This window comes from Cyprinodon tularosa, unplaced genomic scaffold (assembly GCF_016077235.1).
Source record: "Cyprinodon tularosa strain WSP-4 unplaced genomic scaffold, ASM1607723v1 ctg174, whole genome shotgun sequence".
Taxonomy (NCBI): Eukaryota; Metazoa; Chordata; class Actinopteri; order Cyprinodontiformes; family Cyprinodontidae; genus Cyprinodon; species Cyprinodon tularosa.
Window position 1 is genome coordinate 387,162 of NW_024038565.1, and position 26,086 is coordinate 413,247.

At 42.1% G+C, this 26,086-nt stretch overlaps 1 protein-coding gene across 1 annotated transcript; it reads right to left on the reverse strand.

Annotated features, from left to right (window-relative positions):
- Window positions 1-1,972: 1,972 nt before the first annotated feature.
- Window positions 1,973-17,346, reverse strand: oprk1 (opioid receptor, kappa 1). Its single transcript, XM_038281689.1, has 4 exons — window positions 17,207-17,346; window positions 16,752-17,076; window positions 7,146-7,498; window positions 1,973-5,047 (listed from the first exon to the last, which is right to left on the reverse strand). Exons 2-4 carry the CDS (start codon window positions 17,000-17,002, stop codon window positions 4,509-4,511), a joined length of 1,143 nt encoding a protein of 380 aa, XP_038137617.1. The 5' UTR covers window positions 17,003-17,076; window positions 17,207-17,346; the 3' UTR covers window positions 1,973-4,508.
- Window positions 17,347-26,086: the final 8,740 nt, after the last annotated feature.

The window sequence follows — 26,086 nt, forward strand, 5'->3', positions numbered from 1 at the left end:
AAACTTTCAGCAGATATTCTCACTCATTTTGGTAGCACAACCTAATTGGAAAAGGAAATGACTTGAAATCGAATTGACTTGCTGTCACATCATGACACTAGAGAAACGGGGGGGTAATGAATCTTTAAACTTTGTATAAATATGTGAAAGGCAACTGTGGATTTGCAACAGTGAATTTGCAATGCAGGGAACTCTGTCAGAATGTTAATTGCCCTAAAGCATATCAATAGCATTTCAGATGAAGGAGAGGTGGAGCCTTTTAATCATCCCAGCAGGTGGCCTTGAACGAAAAACTGCAGTTAACAGCTTGAATGCATCGACTCGACTCTGCTATCCTAACCGAACCTTGAGTCCAAACTACAGTATTGGTCAGTAATTTTACAGAAACATCAAAGCTCTTTAGTTTATATTTCCTCTAAATCTGCTTTCTTTTACACAAAAAACACCCAGCATGATCTTCATATAATACAGTTATGGTGGCAGAAAATGCAAACCTATATTTTATTGATATTATTTCAACATAGTTCTTGAAGAAGTGTGAGGTCACGATTTCTTAAATATAAAAATGCCCACTGCCTCAGATAGGGGAGTTCAAGTGTCTTGCATAGGAGTGATGGTCGAATGAAGCAGGCGGAGGGAAAGATGGATTGGGGAAACATCTACTGATCTGTCAGGGTGAAAAAAGATCTGAGCTGTCGTGGTTATAGAAGAAGCTGTGATAAGTTCCTCGATAGATGTCTGGACCCAGACATGTAATGTATGGAGCCCAATCACTCTGCTGAGGAAAAGGATAACAATAATAAGCCCCTTTTTAGGGTAGAACTAGAAATAAAAGGATGGACAACATAAATGCGGAGTAATTTTATCAATAAACCAGTTCTTTAGGTCTTTTTTTTATTTTGTGTAATTTATTTAGGTCCATTTTCTTTGAAACCCTGTCCTTGAGTATTGTCTAATATTTTTTACTGATTGTGTGGATTTTCCGGTACTGCTCTCTCTTTTATTCTTATTTTTTATCTGCTTCTCCATCTTTTTATTTGTGTTTCATTCAATTTCCCCACTGTGGGAAAATAAACATAGTTCTTTTTTTCTTTTCCAATCATTTTCTCCTTTTTTTTTTTTTTTTTTTGTCTGACCCCGTTTTATCCCTGATGTTTATGTCCAAAACATTTTTATTCCATCCTGTTTCAGATGCAGTGTTTGCTGTCCCAATACTTATGTTTTTTGTTTCTCTGTCTTTTTAGTTTTATTGAAACTCTTTTACATAATTCTATCTACTTTATGCTTGTGTTTTGGGTCTTGCATTGCACACACGCGCAGCTGATACTTGGCTCTTCATTAATTGCTATCCAAAAAAAAGCTGTACTGGTAAAATAAAGCTTTAAAACTTTTCAACCATCAAAAATGATTTCTATTTAGATTATAACATGGTTAAACCAACTTCCATTATTCTCTTCCTCTTGTTTATTCTTATGGTGACATAACGTTTTACATTTTACTTAATTCTTGCTATTTTGAATGCAATAAACGAGATATTAAGTGGTAAAGATTTTTTTTTTTGCAGAATTCCGACTTAATCATGTGAAAACTAAGAATGTTGCACATCTGTCACTCCTTCAGGATCCTTTCTTCCTCCCATTTTCTTCTCTTTTTTGTAAATCTGATTTGAAATAACCTTGAGCTTCTTGCATTGAGACTATTTCTTTGTTTTGTTCTCTAATTCCTGTGCAAGGCTGCAGCACTCAGTGCCTAACAATTAACACAAGTCTAGGACCATCTCAGGCAGCTCTCTCACCATGGAAACTCAACTATTGTATGAGAGCTGAATGAAGCAGTGCAAAAATTAAAAAAAGAAGAAATCATGACAAGGAGAGAAACAATTTCATGGCAGATTATTTCTCCTTGGAACCTAAATGAATATGATTAGCAACTGAATCCTCTTTTAAAGTCAGAATGCCAATGAAATTCCAACTTTATTTTTTCACACCTTTATTGTCACTTTATAGTGCATTTACAAAACAATGTTTGACACCCAAAGCTAAGAGATACATCAAGATATCAGATGGAACAATAATTACTGCATGTGTGAGACTCAGAGCTTGGTTCATATTAAAGGATTTTGTTCAATGAATGAACAACAGTGACTAAAATAGGATATCCTTTGTAAAACTGATTCTCTGCTAAGTTACAATGATAAAAATAAGTCTTATAGTGGCTAAAGGCATAAAAACAAGGCACAAGAACAACTTTTTAATAGAACTACTGCAGTAATATAATCCTGAAGCAAATTTATAGAATAAATATCTTATCTAATCAAACGGACCACTATTTTCACAGCATTCAAAAAAGCAAGGCGGCAAATCCATTAAAAGGATTATTTTGCAAGATATAATAAAAAACATGATATACATTTCTGCTAATACAATTCAAACTTGGTTACATCAAATACATTTCATGAACATGATGAAAACTTCGGTAATTGTATAAATGAGGAGGTTGGCGGCTATTAAGGTTTCAATAAAGAATGCTGCCCTTTTATTTAGTTAGCAACCATTCAGTTTCACTTATTAACCTTTATCATACATTCACAAATTCACAAATATTAACCTGTAACGATACAATTTAAGCAGAAATGTACACTCAACCAGATAATGTGGTTCTCATTAAAAATGTGTGGATGTCTTTTATTTTGCACATATGCTATAAAGTCATTGACTTTAGCTCTGAAGCCCTCTACTGTACATATGTTAATCATACTTTTAGACGAAGAAGATGAAATGTCCATGGATTGTGCACAGCACCAAAATCTCACAGTTGAAAATGCTTGGTTGTGAGGTAGAGTCTCAACGAGAGAACACCTCATTATGATGCAAAGTTTCTCTCTGAAGACCGAAAGTGCTGATCTGTTTTCCACTGCCAACTGCCTTCAGAGTCAACTGTCTGGTCAAGGATCAAGAACCTCGCTTCATTTGCGATTGACAGAGAATGATTCCTGAGTGGAGAGTGAATATTCTACAAAGATTGTTCTTTAAACAACAGTTCACAAATACGTAGTACTGCAAAGCACAAAATTATCACTGACATATGTTGTTAATAAGCTGTAAAAAATACTATTAACAAATCCCTTCCCTAGAATGAACAGGGGAGTTATTGTACTCACTCTCTGCCTGCAGCTGCAGTTAATCTTTTGAGCATGTGAGAACGCCATTATTCACCTTACTGCGACAGCCACTTGGGGAACATGCAGGTCAAAGGAACAAAACATTTGCATCTAGCCACAGCAAATAGTGGAAATCCATCAACATGTACCGGTAATAAATGATGCCAAGGTGCTAACAGTTTAGCTTTAGCTTTCCACAGTAGGAAGTTAATCAGTTATTAAATATGTACATTGTGATTGGGTTACATCCAAAGTCTCTAATGTAGACCACCATCGTGCATGCCTATGGTCTAAGTTTGATTTCAATAAAGTTACTATGTATGCGACAAATCTCATACAAAGACCAAAACCAACATAAGACCTTGACAAGCGACTCTTTAAATAATACTAATATTGAGTTAAAAAGCGGAATGGGTGTTATCCCGTCTATTTAAATTGGCCTTTTTTTTAAATGCGTACTTATAGTGTACACAAAAGCCACTTTAATGAAATCTAAAATGTTGGTCTATGCATTACCCTCTACTAACAGTCAGGATAGCCATCAACATGTTTTATGACATTTGAATTTTTAGAAGGAATCAGCAAACATTCAAATCCATTTTTCCTTATTTCTACATGTACTTATGTGCTGATCATGATATATCTGAATTTTATTTACTTATTTGAATTAGGACAATCCACGTTTATCCACATGAAAGCTTAAAGCATCAATGTAAATATGCCAGTATCAGCACAGCTAACGTAATCAGAATGTTAAATGTTGTCATGAATGTTTTCAGATTTAACTATTCTTCTTGGTCTCTTGCCTAAAATAAGCAAACCTCTTCATTTTAGCTAAACTGCTCCCACACTGTTTCTAATTTAGCAAAGTTAGCAACTATTCTGTGTATCCAAAATTGAATATGAAGGTAATCATAATGTAACATTGAAAGTGAAATCGGCAGCTAGATTGATCTCAGTGACAAGACTTCCAGAGTTTGTTTAGGTTTTTCCTATCCTAATCAATGACATTTGGGCTGTACAAGTGGATTTTGTTATTCGTTGACATATTGGAGTCTATGTCTAGGATTGGTTTGAAAATGTTCAGATTATGACTTAATGGGATGTTCAAAATGTTAATATATAAAATAGCTTCAACTTAGAGTTACATTATTATGGGCAATACATTAGAATATTGATAGCATTGTGGAATTCTGGGAAAGTTGAAATCATTGTTGGTTTTGGTCTTTTATTGGATTTATTAAGGAAATACTGATTCCTCTTAGATCGTTGTAGTGATTTGAGTTAGACACAGGTCAATAGAGTCCTCCCAGCTTTGGTAAGGCCTGGAGGACATGTTCATGGCTAGTCATACGGGCCTGGCTTGTCTCCCATCTCCCCTCCCTTCAGTGGCACAGGTGTGATCCCGCAGCGTGCTCCTAACTCTGCTCACCCCGTGACAGTCACCCTGACCCCGCCCTCCAGGGCAGCAGAAGTCTCTGAAGCACCTCTTAAAGTTCTCATCCAGGAAAGCATAAAGGATGGGGTTGAGGCTGCTGTTGGTGTAGCCCAGTGCCACGCAGAAGAAGTAGGCAGCCATGACGGCGGTGGTCTCGGGTATGTTGGCTGACAACGCTTTGACAAGGATGAAGATGTGGATGGGCGTCCAGCACACCACAAAGACAGCAACCACCACCAGCACCAGGCGAGTGATCCGGCGTAGGTTACGGTCTTTCTCGCGTGAGCCTGACAGGAGGCGCACGCTCTTCAGTCGCAGCACCATCAGGGTGTAGCAAACAGAGATGATGATAAGGGGCGCCACAAATGCGAAGATGAAAACACATATCTTCATCAGGGTGTCCCAGTAGGTGTAAGGCTCAGGGAACTGTAAAGCACATTCTGTGGTCCCTGTTATCATGGAAGAGTTACAGAATAATTAGATTAAATAATGTGATCAAACAGCAGAACAGCTATAAGGCTTAAGAAATTTGAAAGGGGACCAGTCATACTGCCTAACTGAATTTCAATATCAAGATATAGAAAAATAGCCAAGCGATAATAGTATATGCAAGTAGTGACCAGCAGACATAAACTTTGCCATTTGCTGTCAGTACTTACTCACTTATTCCACACCTATGTAGCTTTGGCAGTTTTAGCCCCTGCTTCAGTAAATACCAATGTTTATGTTTTCAAAGGATTGCTTCTGTCTTGTCCATCTAGACATTTGATATTGTTTTACACTTTTCCACACTTGATTTTTTTTACTTTTGTTTTTTCTGTCAAAACCCCCGATAGGGAAGTTAATACTTTACTTTGAGTCACCTGGTCTTTTAATGATAAATAGTAAGAAAAAATGCTGATGTTTACTGAAAAATAGACTAAAAATTTTTAAAACACAGAAATAACAGATAATAAGCCTATGGGGCAAGATAATTTAATCAGAAAACCTTTTTATGCTGACTAAGTGAGCTCCTGGCTTAGAATTATTAACTCATAGTATACAACTGGACCCCTTTAAAAAAATAGACTTTTGCTAAACAAAACAAAAAATCAGTGGTTAACAGATTTGTAAAAAATCTTTTTATCTTCTTATTCACACACTTCTGTAGATCATGACAATCTTTTTAACTGCCTTAAAAATCTTAACATTTTTTTTTACATTTTGTTGTGTTTCACCCACAAACTTCATAGTATTTTTTCAACATTTTGGTAAATCTGATGGAATAACATGAAGGTCTTCAGTATGGGGGTCTCTGAGCTACAGCGGGTGGGTTATGAATGCAATAAATCACAAATTGTAACATTTGCATCATTCCTTAAACAAGAAAAAAAAAATGATGTGTTACCTTTACATTGGTACCAAAAGTGTATACTAAGAACGGAATTAATCTTGATTTAAACATTGTAGTTTTTCAGACAGAAATGAGCTCTAGAACCCTTTTGGCCATGTTGAACCTTCGTGGTGAGTACTCTAACCACATGTCTGATAATATTTTTGTCAACAACCTTGAAATGCCTGTTAAATTATGCTGCACTACTCCCTGAGGTGCAGACATGCAAAGGAGATCTTAGCTATGTCTCTCTGGGGCCCCGAACTTTGCTGCAACTTTAGGTGCAACTCTTTTAGAGTTTGCTTAGACCAGTTTTGTATTGTGATATTTTCTCCTTTATTTCACGTTTTCCCTAAATTTTTATCTCCAGCATTTTGGTGAACTCTGACCAGCTGGATTAGAGCATCCTAAAAGCATAATGCTGCAACCATCATTTTAGATTTCACACATTTTGCTTTAAAAATTATGGGCAGGGTTTAACTTTTGACCAATCAAGAATAATTTTTATGATACCATACCATGTTATCTTCTTGCTCAAGTTTGCTTTGTCTCCTTCATATATAGAATATATATTTTTTTATGTAACTAAAAAATGGTGCCTTTTCAGAATTCAACTTCTTTGTCTTAAAGTTATTTCCTGGACACAATAAGTAGTTTGATGCTCCTTTACTTTTTCCAGGGCTATCAGAAAAGGGGCCTGAATTAAAACACCACCAGGTTTTACTTTTCATGTTTTCTAAATTATTTTGGGATTTTTGTCATTTTCAGTTTACAAACACACTACAAACATACACTATTTGTGCTGGTCTGTCACATAAAATCCCATTAAAGCACTTTATATTGTGATGTTGTAATTTGACAAAATGTGGGCAGATTCAAAGGAAAGTAATGTAAAACCGAGAGATAAATGTTTGTCTTTAGAAAGGTCCTCAGGTCAGATTAAAATGATGAGATAATGATCTAATAGCTTTTCATAAAGTGAATGTCAGTTTAGAAACAATTTTCCTGTCAAGACTAGCAGCTCTTCTAGACTTTTATTAAGAAGGTCTTGTTCAATAAATTGAGGCAGTCAATTAGAATAACTAGGGGCAAATATTCTTAAATGAAAGGACAATGAAAGTTTGGCAGTTAGAAAATGAAGGAAAAATCTAAGAACAGGACTAAGACTGATTTACCATTGTTGGTATTGGTGCTGCCCAGCACCATGGCAGGGATCCCAGCAGCTGAGGAGAGCACCCAGATGATCACATTAATGATCTTTGCCTTCACAGGGGTGCGGAAATCCAGGGCCTTGACTGGGTGACACACGGCAATATATCGATCCACGCTCATCATGGTCAGGGTGAAAATACTGGTGAACATGTTGTAGTAGTCGATGGAGATGAAGACCTTACACGCCACCTCGCCAAATGGCCAGGAACTGAGCAGGTAGTCAGTGCTCTGGAAGGGCATGGTAGTAGTGACCAGGGCATCAGCCACAGCCAGGTTGAAGATGTAGATGTTAGTGGCTGTTTTCATTTTGGTGTATCTGCAAAGGGAGAATATGAAAATGGGCGGTAAAACCACATTTATGGAATAACTGAACTCCATTCGACACTGTAAGAACCAAATTTTAATATTAATATTAAACACCTCAGATCTCATTATAAGGAAGACGAGTCAAAGGTAATATGACAATAATCTCTAACATAACCCTTTAAAAAACAAAATAAATATTAAAATGACCTTTCAGTCAGATAACACATATTAACTCAGATTGAAAACTATTTAAACTGAACTCAAACTGCACTTTGTATATAACTATACAAAGTTATATATTTTGCAATTAGATATTAATATGATAAACACAAAGTTTTATATTAAAATACTATAACATTATATAATATAAATATTATATTTTTATATAAAATATTGTTATTATTATTCAGTGATTTTAAGTATTGCTCTTTGAAAATGCGTATTATGACATGTATATATTATGTATATATATATATATGTATATATATATATATATATATATATATATATATATATATATATATATATATACATGTATATATCTATATGTATATATATATATATATATATATACATATATATCTATATGTATATATCTATATATATAATATATATATATATATAAGGTGCGAATGTAGAGATATATTTAATATACGACCGACAGTTAGCCAACGACCTGAACAACTTCTACTGTCGTTTCGACAGACAAAGGGACAGTCATGCATCCACCCCCCACAACACCACCCAACAGATCACCTCCACCTCCTCCTCCTCAGTGACAACTCTTTCCATAAAAGAGAGAGATGTAAACAAAATCTTCAAAAAACAGAACCCCCGGAAATCTGCTGGACCAGATTCTGTCACTCCATCCACTTTGAAGCTCTGTGCTGACCAGCTGTCTCCAGTGTTCACAGACATTTTTAACACCTCACTGGCGACATGTCACGTGCCAGCCTGCTTTAAATCCTCCACCATCATCCCTGTCCCCAAGAAGCCAAGGACCACAGGACTTAATGACTTTAGACCCGTCGCCCTGACCTCTGTGGTCATGAAGTCCTTCGAGCGTCTTGTGCTGTCACACCTGAAAGAAATCACGGACCCCCTCCTGGACCCCTTCCAGTTTGCCTACAGAGCCAACCGGTCTGTAGATGACGCTGTCAACCTGGCCCTTCACCACATTCTCCAGCACCTGGACTCCGCAGGAACCTACGCCAGGATCCTGTTTGTGGACTTTAGCTCGGCCTTCAACACAATCATCCCAGCTCTGCTCCAGGAGAAGCTCTCCCAGCTGAATGTGCCTGACTCCACCTGCAGGTGGATCACAGACTTCCTATCGGACAGGAAGCAGCACGTAAAGCTGGGAACACAGTTCTCCGACTCACAGCTCATCAGCACTGGTTCCCCCCAGGGCTGTGTTCTTTCTCCTCTGCTCTTCTCCCTGTACACCAACAGCTGCACCTCCAGTCATCAGTCTGTCAAGCTCCTGAAGTTCGCAGACGACACCACTCTCATCGGACTGATCTCCGATGGTGACGAGTCCGCCTACAGGTGGGAGGCTGACCATCTGGTGACCTGGTGCAGGGAGAACAACCTGGAGCTCAACGCTCTAAAAACAGTGGAGTTGGTTGTAGACTTTAGAAAGAGCGCAGCCCCAGCTACCCCCATCACCCTCTGTGACTCCACCATTGACACTGTGGAGTCTTTCCGCTTCCTGGGATCTATCATCTCTCAGGACCTAAAGTGGGAGCTGAACATCGACTCCCTCACCAAGAAAGCCCAGCAGAGGATGTACTTCCTGCGGCAGCTGAAGAAATTCAACCTGCCCAGGACAATGATGGTGCAGTTCTACTCCTCCATCATTGAGTCCATCCTCACCTCCTCCATCACCATCTGGTACGCTGGTGCCACCGCCAAGGACAAGAGCAGACTGCAGCGTGTCATCCGGTCTGCAGAGAAGGTGATCGGCTGCAACCTCCCATCTCTCCAGGAGCTGCACGCCTCCAGGACTCTGAGGCGTGCAGGGAAGATTGTGGCTGATCCCTCGCACCCCAGTCACAGACTATTTCAGCCATTACCCTCTGGCAGGAGGCTGCGGTCCATCAGGACCAGAACCTCCCGTCACAAAAACAGTTTTTTCCCATCTGCTATCGGCCTTATCAACAAGGTCAAGACCCGCCCGTGACACTGGACAATGTTTCTCTCCCCCATTCAGGATTTCTGCGTTACATTAACGCACAGTCTACTGTTTGTATATAGCTTCTGTGTATATATATATATATATATATATATATATATTCTATCTTATTTTGCTATTTTGTTTTGTTTTTTTGTCTGCACCAACAGCACCAAGTCAAATTCCTTGTAAGTGCAAACCTACTTGGCAATAAACTTGATTCTGATTCTGATTCTGAATATGTAACTTTAAAAAAATATGTATATTTAACTACGAATATATAGATATAACTATTAATATATATTGTATACACAGCTGTATTTTTTTTTGTCTGTATAGGCTAGACATTGAACATAGTAAATCTTCTCGGATCCAACAAAGATAGCTTCATATATATATATATATATATATATATATACTGTATATATATATATATGTATATATATGAAGCTATCTTTGTTGGATCCGAGAAGATTTACTATGTTCAATGTCTAGCCTATGTCATGATGCGTGGTTGGTTTGCTAGCCCAAGGATGCAGAACTCCCCAGACACAGAGGCAGGATTAAGTCCAATATTTATTAGTGACACACAAGGTTCTGCCCTGGAAGGCAGAGAAGACAGAGCACAGGTTAACTCAGGGACAGATAAACAAGCTCAGCCTCACTGGTTCGCTGGTTCAGACAGACTGGGTTTAACAGGCACCGATAAGCAGATTCAGGCAGGCATGGCAATGACATGGGAGAACATGGCAAGGCTTGGAAACCCATGGCTACGATCCGGCTCAGAGTGAAGCTATCAAACAGCTTATATAGTGGGAGGCTAATCAGCAGAGCTGATTGGAATCAGCTGAGTGCAGAGAACCAGCTCCCAGGAGAGGATCCATGGCGCCCTCAGGTGGGCAAACCTCTGGATCCCAACAGAAACAGAAGCCCACAGGAAGGGATACAAACAGAAACAGAAGCTACAGAATGGGATCCACACCGCCCTCTGGAGGGCAAACCTTGGATCCCAACAGTACCCCCCCCCTCAAGGGCGGATACCAGACGCCCAAAAACAAAAAAACAGAAACCAAAACAACCCACCTAGGGCGAACAGAGGGGGAAACAGGCACGGGGGGCCAGGCACAAAAACAGAAACAGAGTCCAAAAATCAAAACAACCCACCCGGGGTGGGCGAGGACAGGAAAAAGTCTCAGGGGACTGGCCGTGGGGCCTGGTAGCAAGGCTAGGTCTCAGGTGGCCTGCCGTGGGGCCGGCAGCAAGGCATAGTCTCAGGTGGCCGGCCGAGGGGCCGGGGACAAGGCAGAGTCTCAGGTGGCCGGCCGTAAGGCCGGCGTCTCAAAAGCTGCGGGGGTCATGGAGGAGGGCGCCTTCTCTGCTGCAGCAGGAAGCGCGGAGGAGGACGCTTTTTCTGCTGCTGTAGGAAGCTCCGAGTTGGACGCCGTCTCTGCCTCTGCGGTGAGCAACGAGGAGAACGCCGTCTCAGCTGCTGCGGGGAGCGTCGAGGTGAACGCCGTCTCAGCTGCTGCGGGAAGCGTTGAGGAGGACGCCGTCTCTGCTTCAGCGACACAGCAACAGACTCAGCAGCAACCGACGACTGTGGCTCAGGGGAAGGCTCAGAGGAAAGCGTCGACTGCAGCTCAGGAGGAGGCTCAGAGGAAAGCGTCGACTGCAGCTCAGGAGGAGGCTCAGAGGAAAGCGTCGACTGCAGCTCAGGAGGAGGCTCAGGGGAAGCCGCCGACTGCAGCTCCACCCCAGGAGCAGGGGAGACCACCGACTGTGGCTCCACAGGAACCCAGGAGGCTGCAGATTGCGGCTCCGGATCAGGAACAGAAGAGGCCGCCCATTGCGGCTTCACATCAGGAACAGGGGAGCCCGCTGGCTGCGGCTCCCGGTCAGGAACAGAGGAAGCCGCCCATTGCGGCTCCGCATCAGGAACAGGGGAGCCCGCTGGTTGCGGCTCCCGGTCAGGAACAGAGGAAGCCGCCCATTGCGGCTCCGCATCAGGAGCTGGGGAAACCACTGATTGTGGTTCCACAGGAGGAGGCTCGGAGTAAACCGCCGACTGCGGCTCCACCCCAGAAGCTGGGGAGACCATCGATTGTGGCTCCACAGGTAGACAGGTGGCGGCCGGTCGCGGTTCCGAATCAGGGACTGAGGAGGCCGCCCATTGCGGCTTCGAATCAGGAGCAGGGATCCCAAGATGCCCCCTCATCTCCTGCACAAAAAGAATCCACTCCTCGTCGACTCGTCTCAGCTCCGTCTCCACCTCACGAAGGTAATCCCCTAAACTCCGGTGCATCCGCCTCCTTAAGAGCTGCTCAGGGGTCTCTGGAAGGCACAAAGTGGGCTCAGGGGCTAAGGAGGCCAATACCTCATAGTAGTGTTGCAGCTGCGCCTCCCACTTGGGAGGCAGCAGACTGCGCCGAGCGGGCCCCACCAGGTGAGCGTGGGTGGAGTCTGCTGGGCTAGCTTGTTGGCCGGATCGTTCTGTCATGATGCGTGGTTGGTTTGCTAGCCCAAGGATGCAGAACTCCACATACACAGAGGCAGGATTAAGTCCAATATTTATTAGTGACACACAAGGTTCTGCCCTGGAAGGCAGAGAAGACAGAGCACAGGTTAACTCAGGGACAGATAAACAAGCTCAAACTCACTGGTTCGCTGGTTCAGACAGACTGGGTTTAACAGGCACCGATAAGCAGATTCAGGCAGGCATGGCAATGACATGGGAGAACATGGCAAGGCTTGGAAACCCATGGCTACGATCCGGCTCAGAGTGAAGCTATCAAACAGCTTATATAGTGGGAGGCTAATCAGCAGAGCTGATTGGAATCAGCTGAGTGCAGAGAACCAGCTCCCAAGAGAGGATCCATGGCGCCCTCAGGTGGGCAAACCTCTGGATCCCAACAGAAACAGAAGCCCACAGGAAGGGATACAAACAGAAACAGAAGCTACAGAATGGGATCCACACCGCCCTCTGGAGGGCAAACCTTGGATCCCAACAGCCTATACAGACAAAAAAAAAATACAGCTGTGTATACAATATATATTAATAGTTATATCTATATATTGGTAGTTAAATATACATATTTTTTTATAGTTACATATTAAATATATCTCTACATTCGCACCTTTTAGAAATCAGGGTGTTTAAGCACTTTTCTCTGCTACCATCCCTGCTACCCATTAGCACTTCTTTTTTAAACACCAGAAAAATGGTAACTGTGAAACATGAAGATAAGCTGTCATAAAATCCCAATTATGAAAAGCAATTCCACTGGATCTGGTTTGTAGTCTCCTTCTATTTGTGCACCCATAGGTGAAATAAAAGTCAAGCAGTCCTGTGAGGAAGCTCTTGAAGTTTGCTAACTGTCAATACAAAATCAGAATTATGTATTAAAACAGAAAATCAGATCAATCTGTTGGTCTCATGTAGACTATGAAATGTTTTCATTTTATTCAGCAAATTGATCTTGAAATCAGTAAAGAATTCACTGGATTCAGAGTGCCTAAAGTCATAAATTAGGGTTAACCTCAATTAACGTGTATTGTCTATTACCACAGCATTGTCTGACCTAAGATGACCGCTCTATTGGCACGCCTCTCACCCGATGACGCGTAGTCTACCGATGTCTATATAGTCCACCACTACCACCCAAGTTTACTTCTGTAAACACAGAGCACGCTTGCTTGTGATGTCATTGCATCCTCTAATGCAGTACACGTTGTATGAATGCAATTCACACAGGAGATTACTTACAAGTCACATATATTTGGAAATAAGATAAGAAATTAAATAAGATTCACAGGAAAATCAGAATTAATGCCTGCAGTTTGAATGTAGCCTAACATACTTTTTGTCATGATTCTGGCAAAGTGATTGTTTACATTCAGCTCTTCCCCTGGCACCATTATCACTTATTCTATAACCTCTGCAGCTCTGCCACTTTTCATCAGTCATGATGCTTATCACCTGCTTTCCAGCTTATTTAACCAGCTTGCAAACCAGTTACTGTTGCCAGATTATCTAAAGTGTTTGTCTGAGTAAATATTCAGTGCTCCTTCTTTCCTTGCCTGCCTGATCCCAACCTCTTTTCTGCCCCACGGATTCCTCGTTAATACACTCAACAGGTGTGCCATATCAAGATGCTGATGAGACACAATGATGAGTGCACAGGTGTGTCTTAGACTGCCCACAATATAAGGCCACTCTGAAATGTGCAGTTTTATCAGACAGCGCAATGCCACAGATGTCGCAAGATTTGAGGGAGCACGCAATCGGCATGCTGAGAGCAGGAATGTCAACCAGAGCTGTTGCTCGTGTATTGAATGCTCATTTCTCTAATAAAGGTTGTCTCCAAAGGGGGTTTTACAGAATTTGGCAGTACAACTAACCAGCCTCACAACAGAAGACCAAGTGTAACCACACGAGCCCAAGACCTCCACATGCAACATCTTTACCTTCAAGATAAGCTTCTGAGACAAGCCACTCAGACACCTGCTGAAAAAATTGATTTACATAACCAAAGAATTTCTGCACAAAGTGTCAGAAATCATTCAAGGGTAACTCATCTGCCCGTTGCCCTCATCAGGGTCTCCACCGGACTCCAGTTCATCATCATAACCGACTAGAGTGGGCAAATGCTCATATTCGCTGGTGTCTGACACGTTGGAGAAGTGTTCACTTCACGGATAAATCCCAGTTTACACTATTTAGGGCAGAGGAGAGACAGCGTTTGTGGTGTCATGTGGGTGAGCATTTTTCTGATGTCAATGTTGTGGATTGAGTGACCCATGGTGGTGGTGGGGTTATGGTATGGGCAAGCGTCTGTTTTGGACCAAGACCACAGGTGCATTTTATTGATGGAATTTTGAATGCACAGAGATGCCGCAACGAGCTCCTGAGGCCCACTGCTGTGCCATACCTGAATGATCATCACCTCATGTTGCTAAAGGATAATGCACGGCCCCATGCTGCTGGGATCTGTCGAAAATTCTTGGAAGCTGAAAACGTTCAACAGTTCTTGCATGGCTGGTATACTCACCAGACATGTCACCCATTGAGCCTGTTTGGGATGCTCTGGATCGTTGTATGTGAAAGCATGTATCATTTCCTGCCAATATCCAGAAACTTTGCACAGGCATTGAAAAGGACTAGACCAGTATTCCACAGGCCACAATTGACAACCCAATCATCTCTACCCCCCCCCTTTTTTTTTTATTGTGGGCAGTCTAAGGCACACCTGTGTGCTAATCATGCAGTTTAATGAGAATCTTGATGCTCACTATCACATATTTAGACAGGCTTGTGGACTAAAAAAGTTTTAGATCTTTGAGTTCATCTGAAATAAAATGGGTGTCGCGTTTATATTTTTGTTCAGTGTACCTCTCCTGCTTTTAGATCTATGGCCAAGTTTCTGTCTCTTGACATCTTCCCTTTGGTTCGTCCCTGGATCTGTAAGCCTGTATATGTCTCAATGGTGAACCCTGTTGCTGTATGCCTCCAACTACCACACTCAGTAAGAATGTATCCTCTGTTCCATGTGTCCTAGAATGTCAGGTCCTTTGTTTGAATTGTCATCACACCCTTTAGTGAAACATTAGAAGGAATGTACTTCAGTGTCTGGACAACTTTGACTCTTAATGAATAAAAAATAAGCTTGTGTGTCATTTTATGTTGTATATCTTTTTTTAAATCAAAAATGTTTATGGTTTAGCCATCAAATAAAAAGAGAAATCAAAATACATTATCAACAGACCCAATGTTAGTAATAATTGGCTACATATTACCGAAACCATGTGATACACTTTATGTTGAGCTGCATGCTTCCTCTCCTGTCTGTTCTAGAACATGTGTGCCCAACTCCTGTTCTTGAGCTTTGCTTCTCTACACACCAATCAAATGAATGTCTCATTATCAGGCTTTCTGCAGAGTTGAATGATGTGCTGATGGGAGAATATAAACATTTGTTTTAGGTGTGCTGGAGAGGGAAGACATCTAAAAGTTGAAGAATAGTAGCTCTTTGGAATGGAAGCTGGACACCTGTTCTCCCAGAGCTCTGTGGTTTTCCTGAAGATTTGTTATTATGCTGCTTTAAGACCCAAAGACGATCAGAAACACTTTAACAGTTTTGTTCTTTACAAACAAAAAGGCTTCAATCAATTTAGGTGATACAAATTTATAAGATTGTGAGAATGTGGGTAGATGTAAATGATTAAGAATTCGGTTAAATTTGGTATATTGACTAGAAAAAAGAGACCCCTACAATTCATTCATTATGGGGAAAAAAACATTTGTTTGTTAAAATAATTATATATAGGAAAGTTCCAGTGTGCATTGCATCACTGCCCAACTTTTTCAGTTTCATACATACATTCTAACATATTGTTTTAACCACAAAGACATTTCTCAAGCAAAGCCTAGATTTAGTGCTTTAACATAATTTTTATGCAACATTTTTGAGCAAATATTGTGCTAAGTAATGTACATGTATGTGGCACTTTGAAACAATACAATAAGATGGAATCATTATTTGAAATTATCTGCTCAGCTCTCCAGCTGAAATTCAGGCACCAAGTAACTTAGGCACTCTTAATTGGATTTGACATAATAATGATTCCCACTTTTGCCCCTTTCAATTTGTATCTCATTTTAAACCCAGTATTTAAGCTGTGCATCAGGCTTTTCTCATGACCTTATATGCAATAAAAAATACTACATTTGATTAAAAAAAAAACAAGTGATGCAGTCTCTATTATCCTTTAGCTTACTGGGCAATTAAATGATGAAAAGTAAAAATAGAAACAATTTGACTACAGGAGAAATCCAAGTAGACAAACACAAACATGAAAAACGCTGTAAAACAGACGTAAGTAAATGTATATAAAATGCAGATTAATGTTATTGTTTCCTACGTGATGAAAGCGATGTACTGGTTAGAGTTAAACTTAAATAGAAGGCAGACACTCATGACTGCCGCTGGAAAGATAATAACGCACCACCTGTACGCGCAGATTGGCAATGTGCGCTGCCTCACTTACTTACATGTGACAAAAAAATGCAAGAACACTTAATATAAAAACTCACCTAATGATGACATACATTACTAAACAGTTGCCCACCAAGCCCACTACAAACACCACGGAGTACACGGCGACTATGATGGGTATGATGGGTGACATCGGCTCGGGTTCCGCGTCCCAGGTGCCGTTTGGAGTGTAGTTGAAGATGTCCGATAAGCCGGAGTCGGACTGCCAGGTGAAGTTCGGGTCGCACTCCCCCGGCTGGCCCGAAGCACAGCGGTCCTCTTTGAATATGTGCACCACGCCGCTCTCCATGGTGCTGAACACTGACGCGCCTTCTGCTTCTGCCGTGGGGCGTAAACTCACCGCCCGTAACAGCTGAATGTTACCTAATTAAGGTGGAAAAGGTTTTTCTTTTAATAACATAAACAGATGTTGGTTTTATTGTGAGTATCAATTAAAAAGAAAAAAAAAGAGCCATCGTTCAAGGGCATCTTTACAAGGGAGTAAAAACCTTACCTCTTTTAGTCCTCCCTCCCCTAAAAAGTTCCGTCAAAGGAAACCAAACAAGATTACGAGGAGCTATAAGGATTCACGACCAACAATCCGGATGGAGAAATTATGAGCAGAAACGACAGGTTTCTAGGCAGAGCATGAAGAAGGATGAAAAAGAAAAAACAGACTGTGCCACCGCTGCGCGCCCAAAGGTGCGCACTGGAAGCCCGCACTGCTCATTGAGTGACATCAGAATCTTGGCAAATAGATATTCCTGCCAGCAGAAAGGTTGAAACCAAATGTAATCACCTGCTGAGAGGCTTTATTTGGGTGTTGGTAATTTGTATAGTATCACATAGTCCCAATGAATGCAAAATAATAATAAAAAAATGTATATTGACTGTAATATTTCCTAACTGTGTTAACCCAATCCTAAAATAATTTTGCTTTATTTTGAGAAGTGGAATTAATCACATAAAAAGAAGTAAACAGTTCATATCCCTATCTATCTAACCTTTTATAGATCTTTTGCCGTAAAACAAAACAATTCAAATGCAAATTAAAACTCCAATGTATGGTGCTTCTATTTAGCAGGGACTAGCCAGATAAGAGCAAGATGTCAGTTTTTGAACCATGGTGGATGGCAAAAACCAGATGAGTACTAATGCGGCAGGGAGGAAGAAGCTGGTTAAAAATGATGAGAAGAAAAGTGTCATTAAACTATGATCAGTCCTAGAAAAAAAAACTGTTAGAGGCAGCAAAGGATATTTGGCTGGGAAACATCTCTAAATATAAAACCACGAGCCACAGCTGAAGTGCTTTTAGGTTCAAACATATTCTTAATTACCTAAATAATATTCAGAGAAAATGCAACATAGAGACATACCCCGAAACACTTCTTGCTGTTACTGCATAGAAAGTTGGTTCTAAAAAAACATACATTTAGGCTACTGTATCTAAATTGCTAATATTTCATGTTCTTTTAAAAAAAAATGCATTATTCACATTGAGTCATTAGATATAATTGTCAGTGGATCAAATTAGGTCTATGGACACAATGCAAGTGAATATGTAAAGTTAAAAACGCTGTGAATATGTTTACAAGAATCAACTGCACCGAAAAGAAGCCATTTGTTTCAAAAGTATGTTAAGAGTTTCCACAAACAGAGCTAAATGGTTTTATTTATTTATTTATTTGACAGGGACATTGTACATTAATAAGCATTCCTGCAAATGCACCAGAATTAGCCGAAAGGCTATTTTACATCTGCTGTCCCTCGACAGATCGTAAAATTGTCTACCTAAAAAAACACAACAGTACGCATTGTACAATGAAAAATACACATATAAAAACAAATAAAAACAGCTATAACTCTTCAAAACTGATTTAAAAATACAGGATAAATGTGTGCTGGACTACAAATTTTAGGTTAATAAAACAGAATAAAACATAATATATATATATATATATATATATATATATATATATATATATATATATATATATATATACAGCTATAACTCTTCAAAACTGATTTAAAAATACAGGATAAATGTTTGCTGGACTACAGATTTTAGGTTAATAAAACAGAATAAAACATAATATATATATATATATATATATATATATGTTTGTTAATGATAGACATTCAACTAATGCTGACATGAATGATGTGTTATGAGACAGTTATTTAGATGCTTTTTGAAAATAGTGTATGTTGTAAGTTCTCTGATGTTCTGAGGGACAGAGTTCCACTCTGTTGCTGTCACTGCAAAAGCTCTTTCACTAAAAGCACTTTTATGCATAGGAACAACAGTCTCCTCTAGCCAGTTGTGTAAAGTACACACAACTGGCTCTAGTTCTAGCTCTAGCTCCTCTTGCCTCTAGTTGTGTATTTTGACCAAAAAGATTTTGACCAAGAATTAAGAAAAACACAAAGAGAAAATTGGACTGCAATTTAATTAAAAAAAGAAAAGAAAAAAAGGAGTTAATTACCTCCTTGGCACCTTCTGACTCATTTTTATTTTATCAGGAGTATTTAAGTCTGAAAATGTCTTAGTTGTGTGGGCTTGTTATACGATGTCTCTTTCATGTGCATCATTGTGTCTGTTTCATTTGCTCCATTTTCTCTCAAGCACAACGTCAACCCACTGGCTCAAAATGGAAAGACACTAAGAATCTAAATGAAGAAAGGTCCTCTTGACTTAAATCACATGCTTCCCCACTCACACAACCCCTTAACCCCAAAGAGTGCCCAGTTCCAATCAGTGCATCATCAAGCAGGTACTGTTTCTCTTCCTTTTTCTTCGTGCTCTAACAGTAGTTGCTTAGAGACCCATCACGGCCAGGTGTTTAATAGAGTGACAAAGACTTTTTGTCATTCTGTTCCCACATTGTCAAGACTGCGTTCGCTTGACCTTGTGAGGCGACCCCTGTTTTGCAGCACAAATATTTGATTAAAAAAAGTGTCTCAAAGGTGCATCCTGAACCTTGAACTGAGAGTTAGTGAATCTATTTCACTCTTGTAGGAGGGACTCAGTCAGACAGTTCCAGTGTTTACTTTGAATCTTGGTTATTATTACAGCACCAAAGGTCTGTTTGTGCGCAGGAACAATCTTGTCTGCTGCTCCTTGAAGCAGTCGTTTTTTTTCTTTTTCTTTTCCTGTTACTTCCAATGGAAGATGGAAAATGGCTTTTAGTTGCTGGCAGGAAAAGAAGTCAAAGATCATAATTTCTTTGTTTTACTCTCTCTTTCTCTGTACAAAAAAAAACGTTGAGTGCCAGCAATTCAGTTTGTTTAAAACAAGAACACAAAATCATAGGAAGTAGTTTAGTTGGTTTCATTGTTAGTTCTGCTTTGTCTTCAGTTCCCCCACTTGTAAATCCCCCCACCAAACACACACACACACACCATATATATATATATATATATATATATATATATATATATATATATATATATATATATATATATATATATATATATATATATATGGTGTGTGTGTGTGTGTTTGGTGGGGGGATTTACAAACACACACACACACACCATATATATATATATATATATATATATATATATATATATATATATATATATATATATATATATATATATATATATATACCCCTCCTTGAACCGCCACCTTAACGTGGTGGAGGGGTTTCAGTGCCTGGGTGATCCCAGAGGCTATGTTGTCGGGGGCTAAATGCCCCTGGAAGGGTCTCCCAAGGCAAACAGGCTCTGGGTGACAGGTCAGACGAAGAGCGGTTCAAAAACCCTTATGACGAGGACTCAAACGAGGCACGTGACGTCGCCCGGTACGGCGGAGCCGGGACCCCACCCTGGAGCCAGGCCTGGGGTTGGGGTTCGTCGGCGAGCGCCTGGTGGTCGGGTTCTTCCTCGCGGGACCCGGCCGGGCCCAGCCCGAAGGAGCGACGCGAGGCCATCCCCCAGTGGGCCCACCACCTGCAGGGGGAACCATGAGGGACCGGTGCAAAGAGGATTGGGCGGCAGCCAGAGGCGGAGGCCTCTGCGACCTGATCCGCGGGCGCTTGAACTAGCTCTGGGGACGTGGAATGTCACCTCACTGGGGGGGAAGGAGCCCGAGCTTGTGCGGGAGGTGGAGCGATACCAGCTAGAAATAGTTGGGCTCTCCTCTACGCACAGCCAGGGCTCTGGAACCCAGCTCCTTGAGAGAGGCTGGACTCTCTTCTACTCTGGAGTTACCCGCGAGGAGAGGCGGAGGGCGGGGGTGGGGCTGCTTGTCTCCCCCCAGCTCAGCCGTCTCGTGTTGGAGTTCACCCCGGTAGACGAGAGGGTCGCCTCCCTTCGCCTTCGGGTTGGAGGGAGGACTCTGACAGTTGTTTCGGCCTATGGGCCGAACGGCAGTACGGAGTACCAGGCCTTCTTAGCATCCCTGGGGAGGGTGTTAGAAAGCGCCCCTCCCGGGGATTCCATCATTCTGCTGGGAGACTTCAACGCCCACGTGGGAAACGACAGTGACACCTGGAGGGGCGTGATCGGGAGGAACGGGCCCCCAGCTCTGAACCCGAGTGGTGTCTCATTATTGGACTTCTGTGCAAGTCACGGATTGTCCATAATGAACACCATGTTCAGGCATAAGGATGTCCATCGGTGCACTTGGCACCAGGACACCCTAGGCCGAAGGTCGATGATCGACTTTGTAGTCGTATCTTCTGATCTTCGGCCGCATGTCTTGGACACTCGGGTGAAGAGAGGGGCGGAGCTGTCCACCGACCACCACCTGGTGGTGAGTTGGATACGCTGGAAGAGGAGGAAGCCTGAAAGACTCGGCAGGCCCAAACGTGTAGTGAGGGTCTGCTGGGAACGTCTGGTGGAGCCCTCGGTCAGAGACGTGTTCAACTCCCACCTCCGGGAGAGCTTCTCTCAGGTTCCGAGGGAGGTTGGAGACATGGAGTCCGAATGGGCTGTGTTCTCTGCCTCTATTGTCGATGCGGCTGCCCGTAGCTGTGGCCGTAAGGTTTGCGGTGCCTGTCGTGGTGGCAATCCCCGAACCCGGTGGTGGACACCGATAGTAAGGGATGCCGTCAAGCTGAAGAAGGAGTCCTATCAAGCCTGGCTGGCTTGTGGGACTTCTGAAGCAGCAAGCAGGTACCGTGAGGCCAAGCGTGTCGCGGCCCGGGCGGTTGCAGAGGCAAAATCTCGGGCCTGGGGGGAGTTTGGAGAGGCCATGGAAAAAGACTATCGGTTGGCCTCAAAGCGATTCTGGCAAACCGTCCGGCGCCTCCGGAGGGGAAAGCAGTGCTTCACTAACACTGTTTTTAGTGGGTGTGGGGAGCTGCTGACCTTGAAGGAGGATATTGTCGGGCGGTGGAAGGAATACTTTGAGGATCTCCTCAACCCGACAGACATGCCTTCCGTGGGGGAAGAAGAGACGAGGTGCTTGGGGCTGGGTTCGTCCATCACCCAGGCTGAAGTCACCGAGGTAGTCAAAAAACTCCACGGTGGCAAGGCTTCGGGGGTGGACGAGATCCGACCTGAGTATCTCAGAGCTCTGGATGTTGTCGGGCTGTCATGGTTGACACGTCTCTTCAACATCGCGTGGAGGTCGGGGACAGTTCCCCTGGATTGGCAGACTGGGGTGGTGGTTCCCCTCCACAAGAAGGGGGACCGGAGGGTGTGTTCCAACTATCGGGGTATCACACTTCTCAGCCTCCCCGGAAAGGCCTATGCCAGGGTGCTGGAGAGGAGAGTCCGGCTGATTGTCGAACCTCGGCTGCAGGAGGAGCAGTGTGGTTTTCGTCCTGGCCGTGGAACGGTGGACCAGCTCTACACCCTCTGTAGGGTGCTTGAGGGTTCATGGGAGTTTGCCAAACCAGTCCACATGTGTTTTGTGGACTTGGAGAAGGCATTCGACCGTGTCCCTCGTGCTGCCCTGTGGGGGGTGCTCCAGGAGTATGGAGTCAGGGGCCCTTTATTAGGGGCCATCCGTTCTCTGTACAAGCGGAGCAGGAGTCTGGTTCGCATTGCCGGCATTAAGTCGGACCTGTTCCCGGTGCATGTTGGACTCCGACAGGGCTGCCCTCTGTCACCGGTCCTGTTCATAACTTTTATGGACAGGATTTCTAGGTGCAGCCAAGGACCGGAGGGGGTCTGGTTTGGGGAACAGCGGATCTCGTCCCTGCTTTTTGCGGATGACGTAGTTCTGCTGGCTCCCTCCTGCCAAGACCTACAGCGTGCGCTGGGGCGGTTCGCAGCCGAGTGTGAAGCGGCCGGGATGAGAATCAGCTCCTCCAAATCCGAGGCCATGGTTCTCGACCGGAAAAAGGTGGCTTGTCCCCTTCGGGTTGGAGGGGAGTCCTTGCCTCAAGTGGAGGAGTTCAAGTATCTTGGAGTCCTGTTCACGAGTGAGGGAAGAATGGAGCGGGAGATCGATAGACGGATCGGTGCGGCTGCTGCAATAATGCGGACGCTGCACCGGTCTGTCCTGGTGAAGAGAGAGCTGAGCGAAAAGGCAAAGCTCTCAATTTACCGGTCGGTCTACGTTCCTACCCTCACCTATGGTCATGAAATTTGGATCATGACCGAAAGAACGAGATCCCGGATACAAGCGGCTGAAATGAGCTTTCTCCGCAGGGTGGCTGGGCTCTCCCTTAGAGATAGGGTGAGGAGCTCGGTCATTCGGGAGAGGCTCAGTGTAGAGCCGGTTCTCCTCCACATCGAGAGGAGTCAGTTGAGGTGGCTCGGACATCTTCTTCGGATGCCCCCTGGACGCCTCCCTCGGGAGGTGTTCCAGGCATGTCCCACCGGGAGGAGGCCCAGGGGACGACCCAGGACACGCTGGAGAGACTATGTCTCTCGGCTGGCCTGGGAGCGCCTAGGGCTTCCCCCAACAGAGCTGGAGGAGGTGTCTGCGGAGAGGGAAGTCTGGGAGTCTCTGCTTAGCCTGCTGCCCCCGCGACCCGGTTCCGGATAAAGCGGGAGACGACGAGTACGAGTATATATATATATATATATATATATATATATATATATATATATATATATATATATATATATATATATATATATATATATATATATATATATATATATATATATATATATATATATATATATATATATATATATATATATATACCGTTTATAAGATGGTTTAAGACTAAATGCATTTTATTCACAAAAACATAAAAATTGATTAAGAATTTGAAAAACCAATGCATAAAACCTGGACAATTGGACCAAACAGGTGGGATTTACTACCAATTCTATCGATGACTCCACAGAGCATTTGGTTGAGGTGTAACTTGCTAACTTAAATAAATGAAGTGGGGGTCTAAACAGTAGACTTAGACAACTATTAATATTATTATTGTCATGTTGTATTCACAGAGTGTATACAAAATTGTAAACATGGTGCAAAAACATGCATTGATATGGAAGTTCAGAGTATTAAATATTTATGGTGAAAATATGCAGAATTTTGGTTTTGTGTTATCAATGTGATTCGGAGTCATTGACATGATTTAGAGTTTTCACAACAGTTCAGAAGAAGCTTTTTCGGAATCTGCTGGACCTGCATCGGATGCTTCGAAGTTTCTATCCAGAGGGCTGCAGGGAGAACAATCCATGTTCAGGGTGTGAGGTGTCATTGATGATGTTACGGGCTCGGGACACGCAGAGCTGGGATAAAATGTCTTTAATGGAGGAAAGAGGAGCCCCGATGATCCTCTCTGCTATTCTCACCACTCTTCTCATGTTCTTCCAGTCTGAGGTGCTGCAGTCTCAACACCACACAGTGAGACAGCTGGTCAGAACACTTTCTGTGGTGCTTCTGTAGGTCGTGAGGATGTCTGGGGGCAGGTGGGCTCTCCTCAACCTCCTCAGGAAGTACATGGGCTTTTGTGCCCTTTGAACAGTGAGGTGGTTTTTACAGTCCAGGTGAGATTGTCTTTGATGTGCATGATGTTGAGCTCTTTTCCTGCCAGCAACTAACAGCAATTTTCCATCTTCCGTTGGAAGTAAAAAAAAAAAAAATAAATTTCTGAATGTCTAATTTTGACCTTGTACAAAAATATTTACCTAGTTGTGGAATCATTGAAGATTTACATCACTAATAATTTTGCTGTGGAAAAAAAGTTCAATAACATCATTAAACACTGCAAATCTTTGTGACATTCTTCTTGATGATAATTAGGTTAAAATGGATCTTAGTTTTTTCAGATTGATTTTGTTTATGATTTTCATGACCAAACATTAACTATTGGTGTATTTTAGCAACCTTTTTACTGTGTCAGTTTGTCAATTTCTTGACTAATCTTTCATCTATAGGTGTTCCAATGGCATTTTATAATAGAACATTGCATCAACAGAGGAAGAATGTTAGTAAGCACCTTTGTTGGAGATTTAAAAAAAAGATGTCTTCTCCAGCCGGATAAGTATGTTTCAAAGAAAATAAAATGTCTCACAGAAACCAAAGCAATGCAAATTTAATCCAATTCCTATGATTATTTCACACGATATCTGCCTCCACATCTATATTTAGCAAGACTTATTACTCTAAAGAAAGGGCTGCTGTTGGCTTAGTTGCAATAATTAACCGAAGGAGAATATATTAAACCTGCTATTTATGTTTTCCCATGGCAATAAAGAATGAACAAATAGCACTGAGAGCTTGGCTTGGCATTGATGGCTTGGATAGAAAAGTAATAAGATGCATGTTAACTTTAATGGCTCTGACGCTGTCTATCTAAAAACAGACGAAGGCTGGAAATGAGAGCAATTAGAGGAATATGCGTGAAACAGTGCTAAATCCACTTTCGGAGAGAGGCACTGAGGCAGTGACAACTTTTAAATGAAACTTGAGAAGACATCAGTTGGTATGAAACTCTACGGTTGTTTTCCTTTATAGAGGAGCCGCACTGAGGCCATTGCTGAAAGAGATACAGAAGAAGTTTACTGTTTTCCACAAGTCATGGACACAGAAAACATATAAAAGAGGATAGTTCCGGGGGAATTAAATAGAAATAAAACATCATACTGTGGCCATGCTCATCCTCAGCCTTCAGGTCGTTTGTATTGTGAATTATGCTGTGAATTATAAATATGTTGTATTTTTAACCCATTTGACTTTAATTTCTAAGGCTGAAGTCTGATCCTAGTCATAACACAAAGAAGGCTATATATTTAAGTTCCTCCAGCTAATTGCATCAAGTCGCTGACTTTTCAGCAATTTCTCCATTAAGCAAGAACAGCTGATGGGAAGGGGTGAATGGGTTAATGTCTAAATGTATCCCATAAAATTAAACATTAGATCACATCTGAGTCAAAATGTGAATAAGCTTCTCGCTCCTTCCTGTGAAGATTCTGATTCTAAACTCTGCATGGAGTAATCCAAGATAAGGGCCTATTCATTTAGTAC

What these genes read in the sequence shown, in the direction of transcription:
- oprk1 (XM_038281689.1), bottom strand. Translation starts at nt 17,002, where the DNA reads ATGGAGAGCGGCGTGGTGCACATATTCAAAGAGGACCGCTGTGCTTCG. An exon ending in GTAATGTATGTCATCATTAG is followed by an intron (nt 7,499 to 16,751) that starts GTGAGTTTTTAT and finishes CTCCCTTTGCAG; the next exon opens with ATACACCAAAATGAAAACAG. An exon ending in CAGCACCAATACCAACAATG is followed by an intron (nt 5,048 to 7,145) that starts GTAAATCAGTCT and finishes CCATGATAACAG; the next exon opens with GGACCACAGAATGTGCTTTA.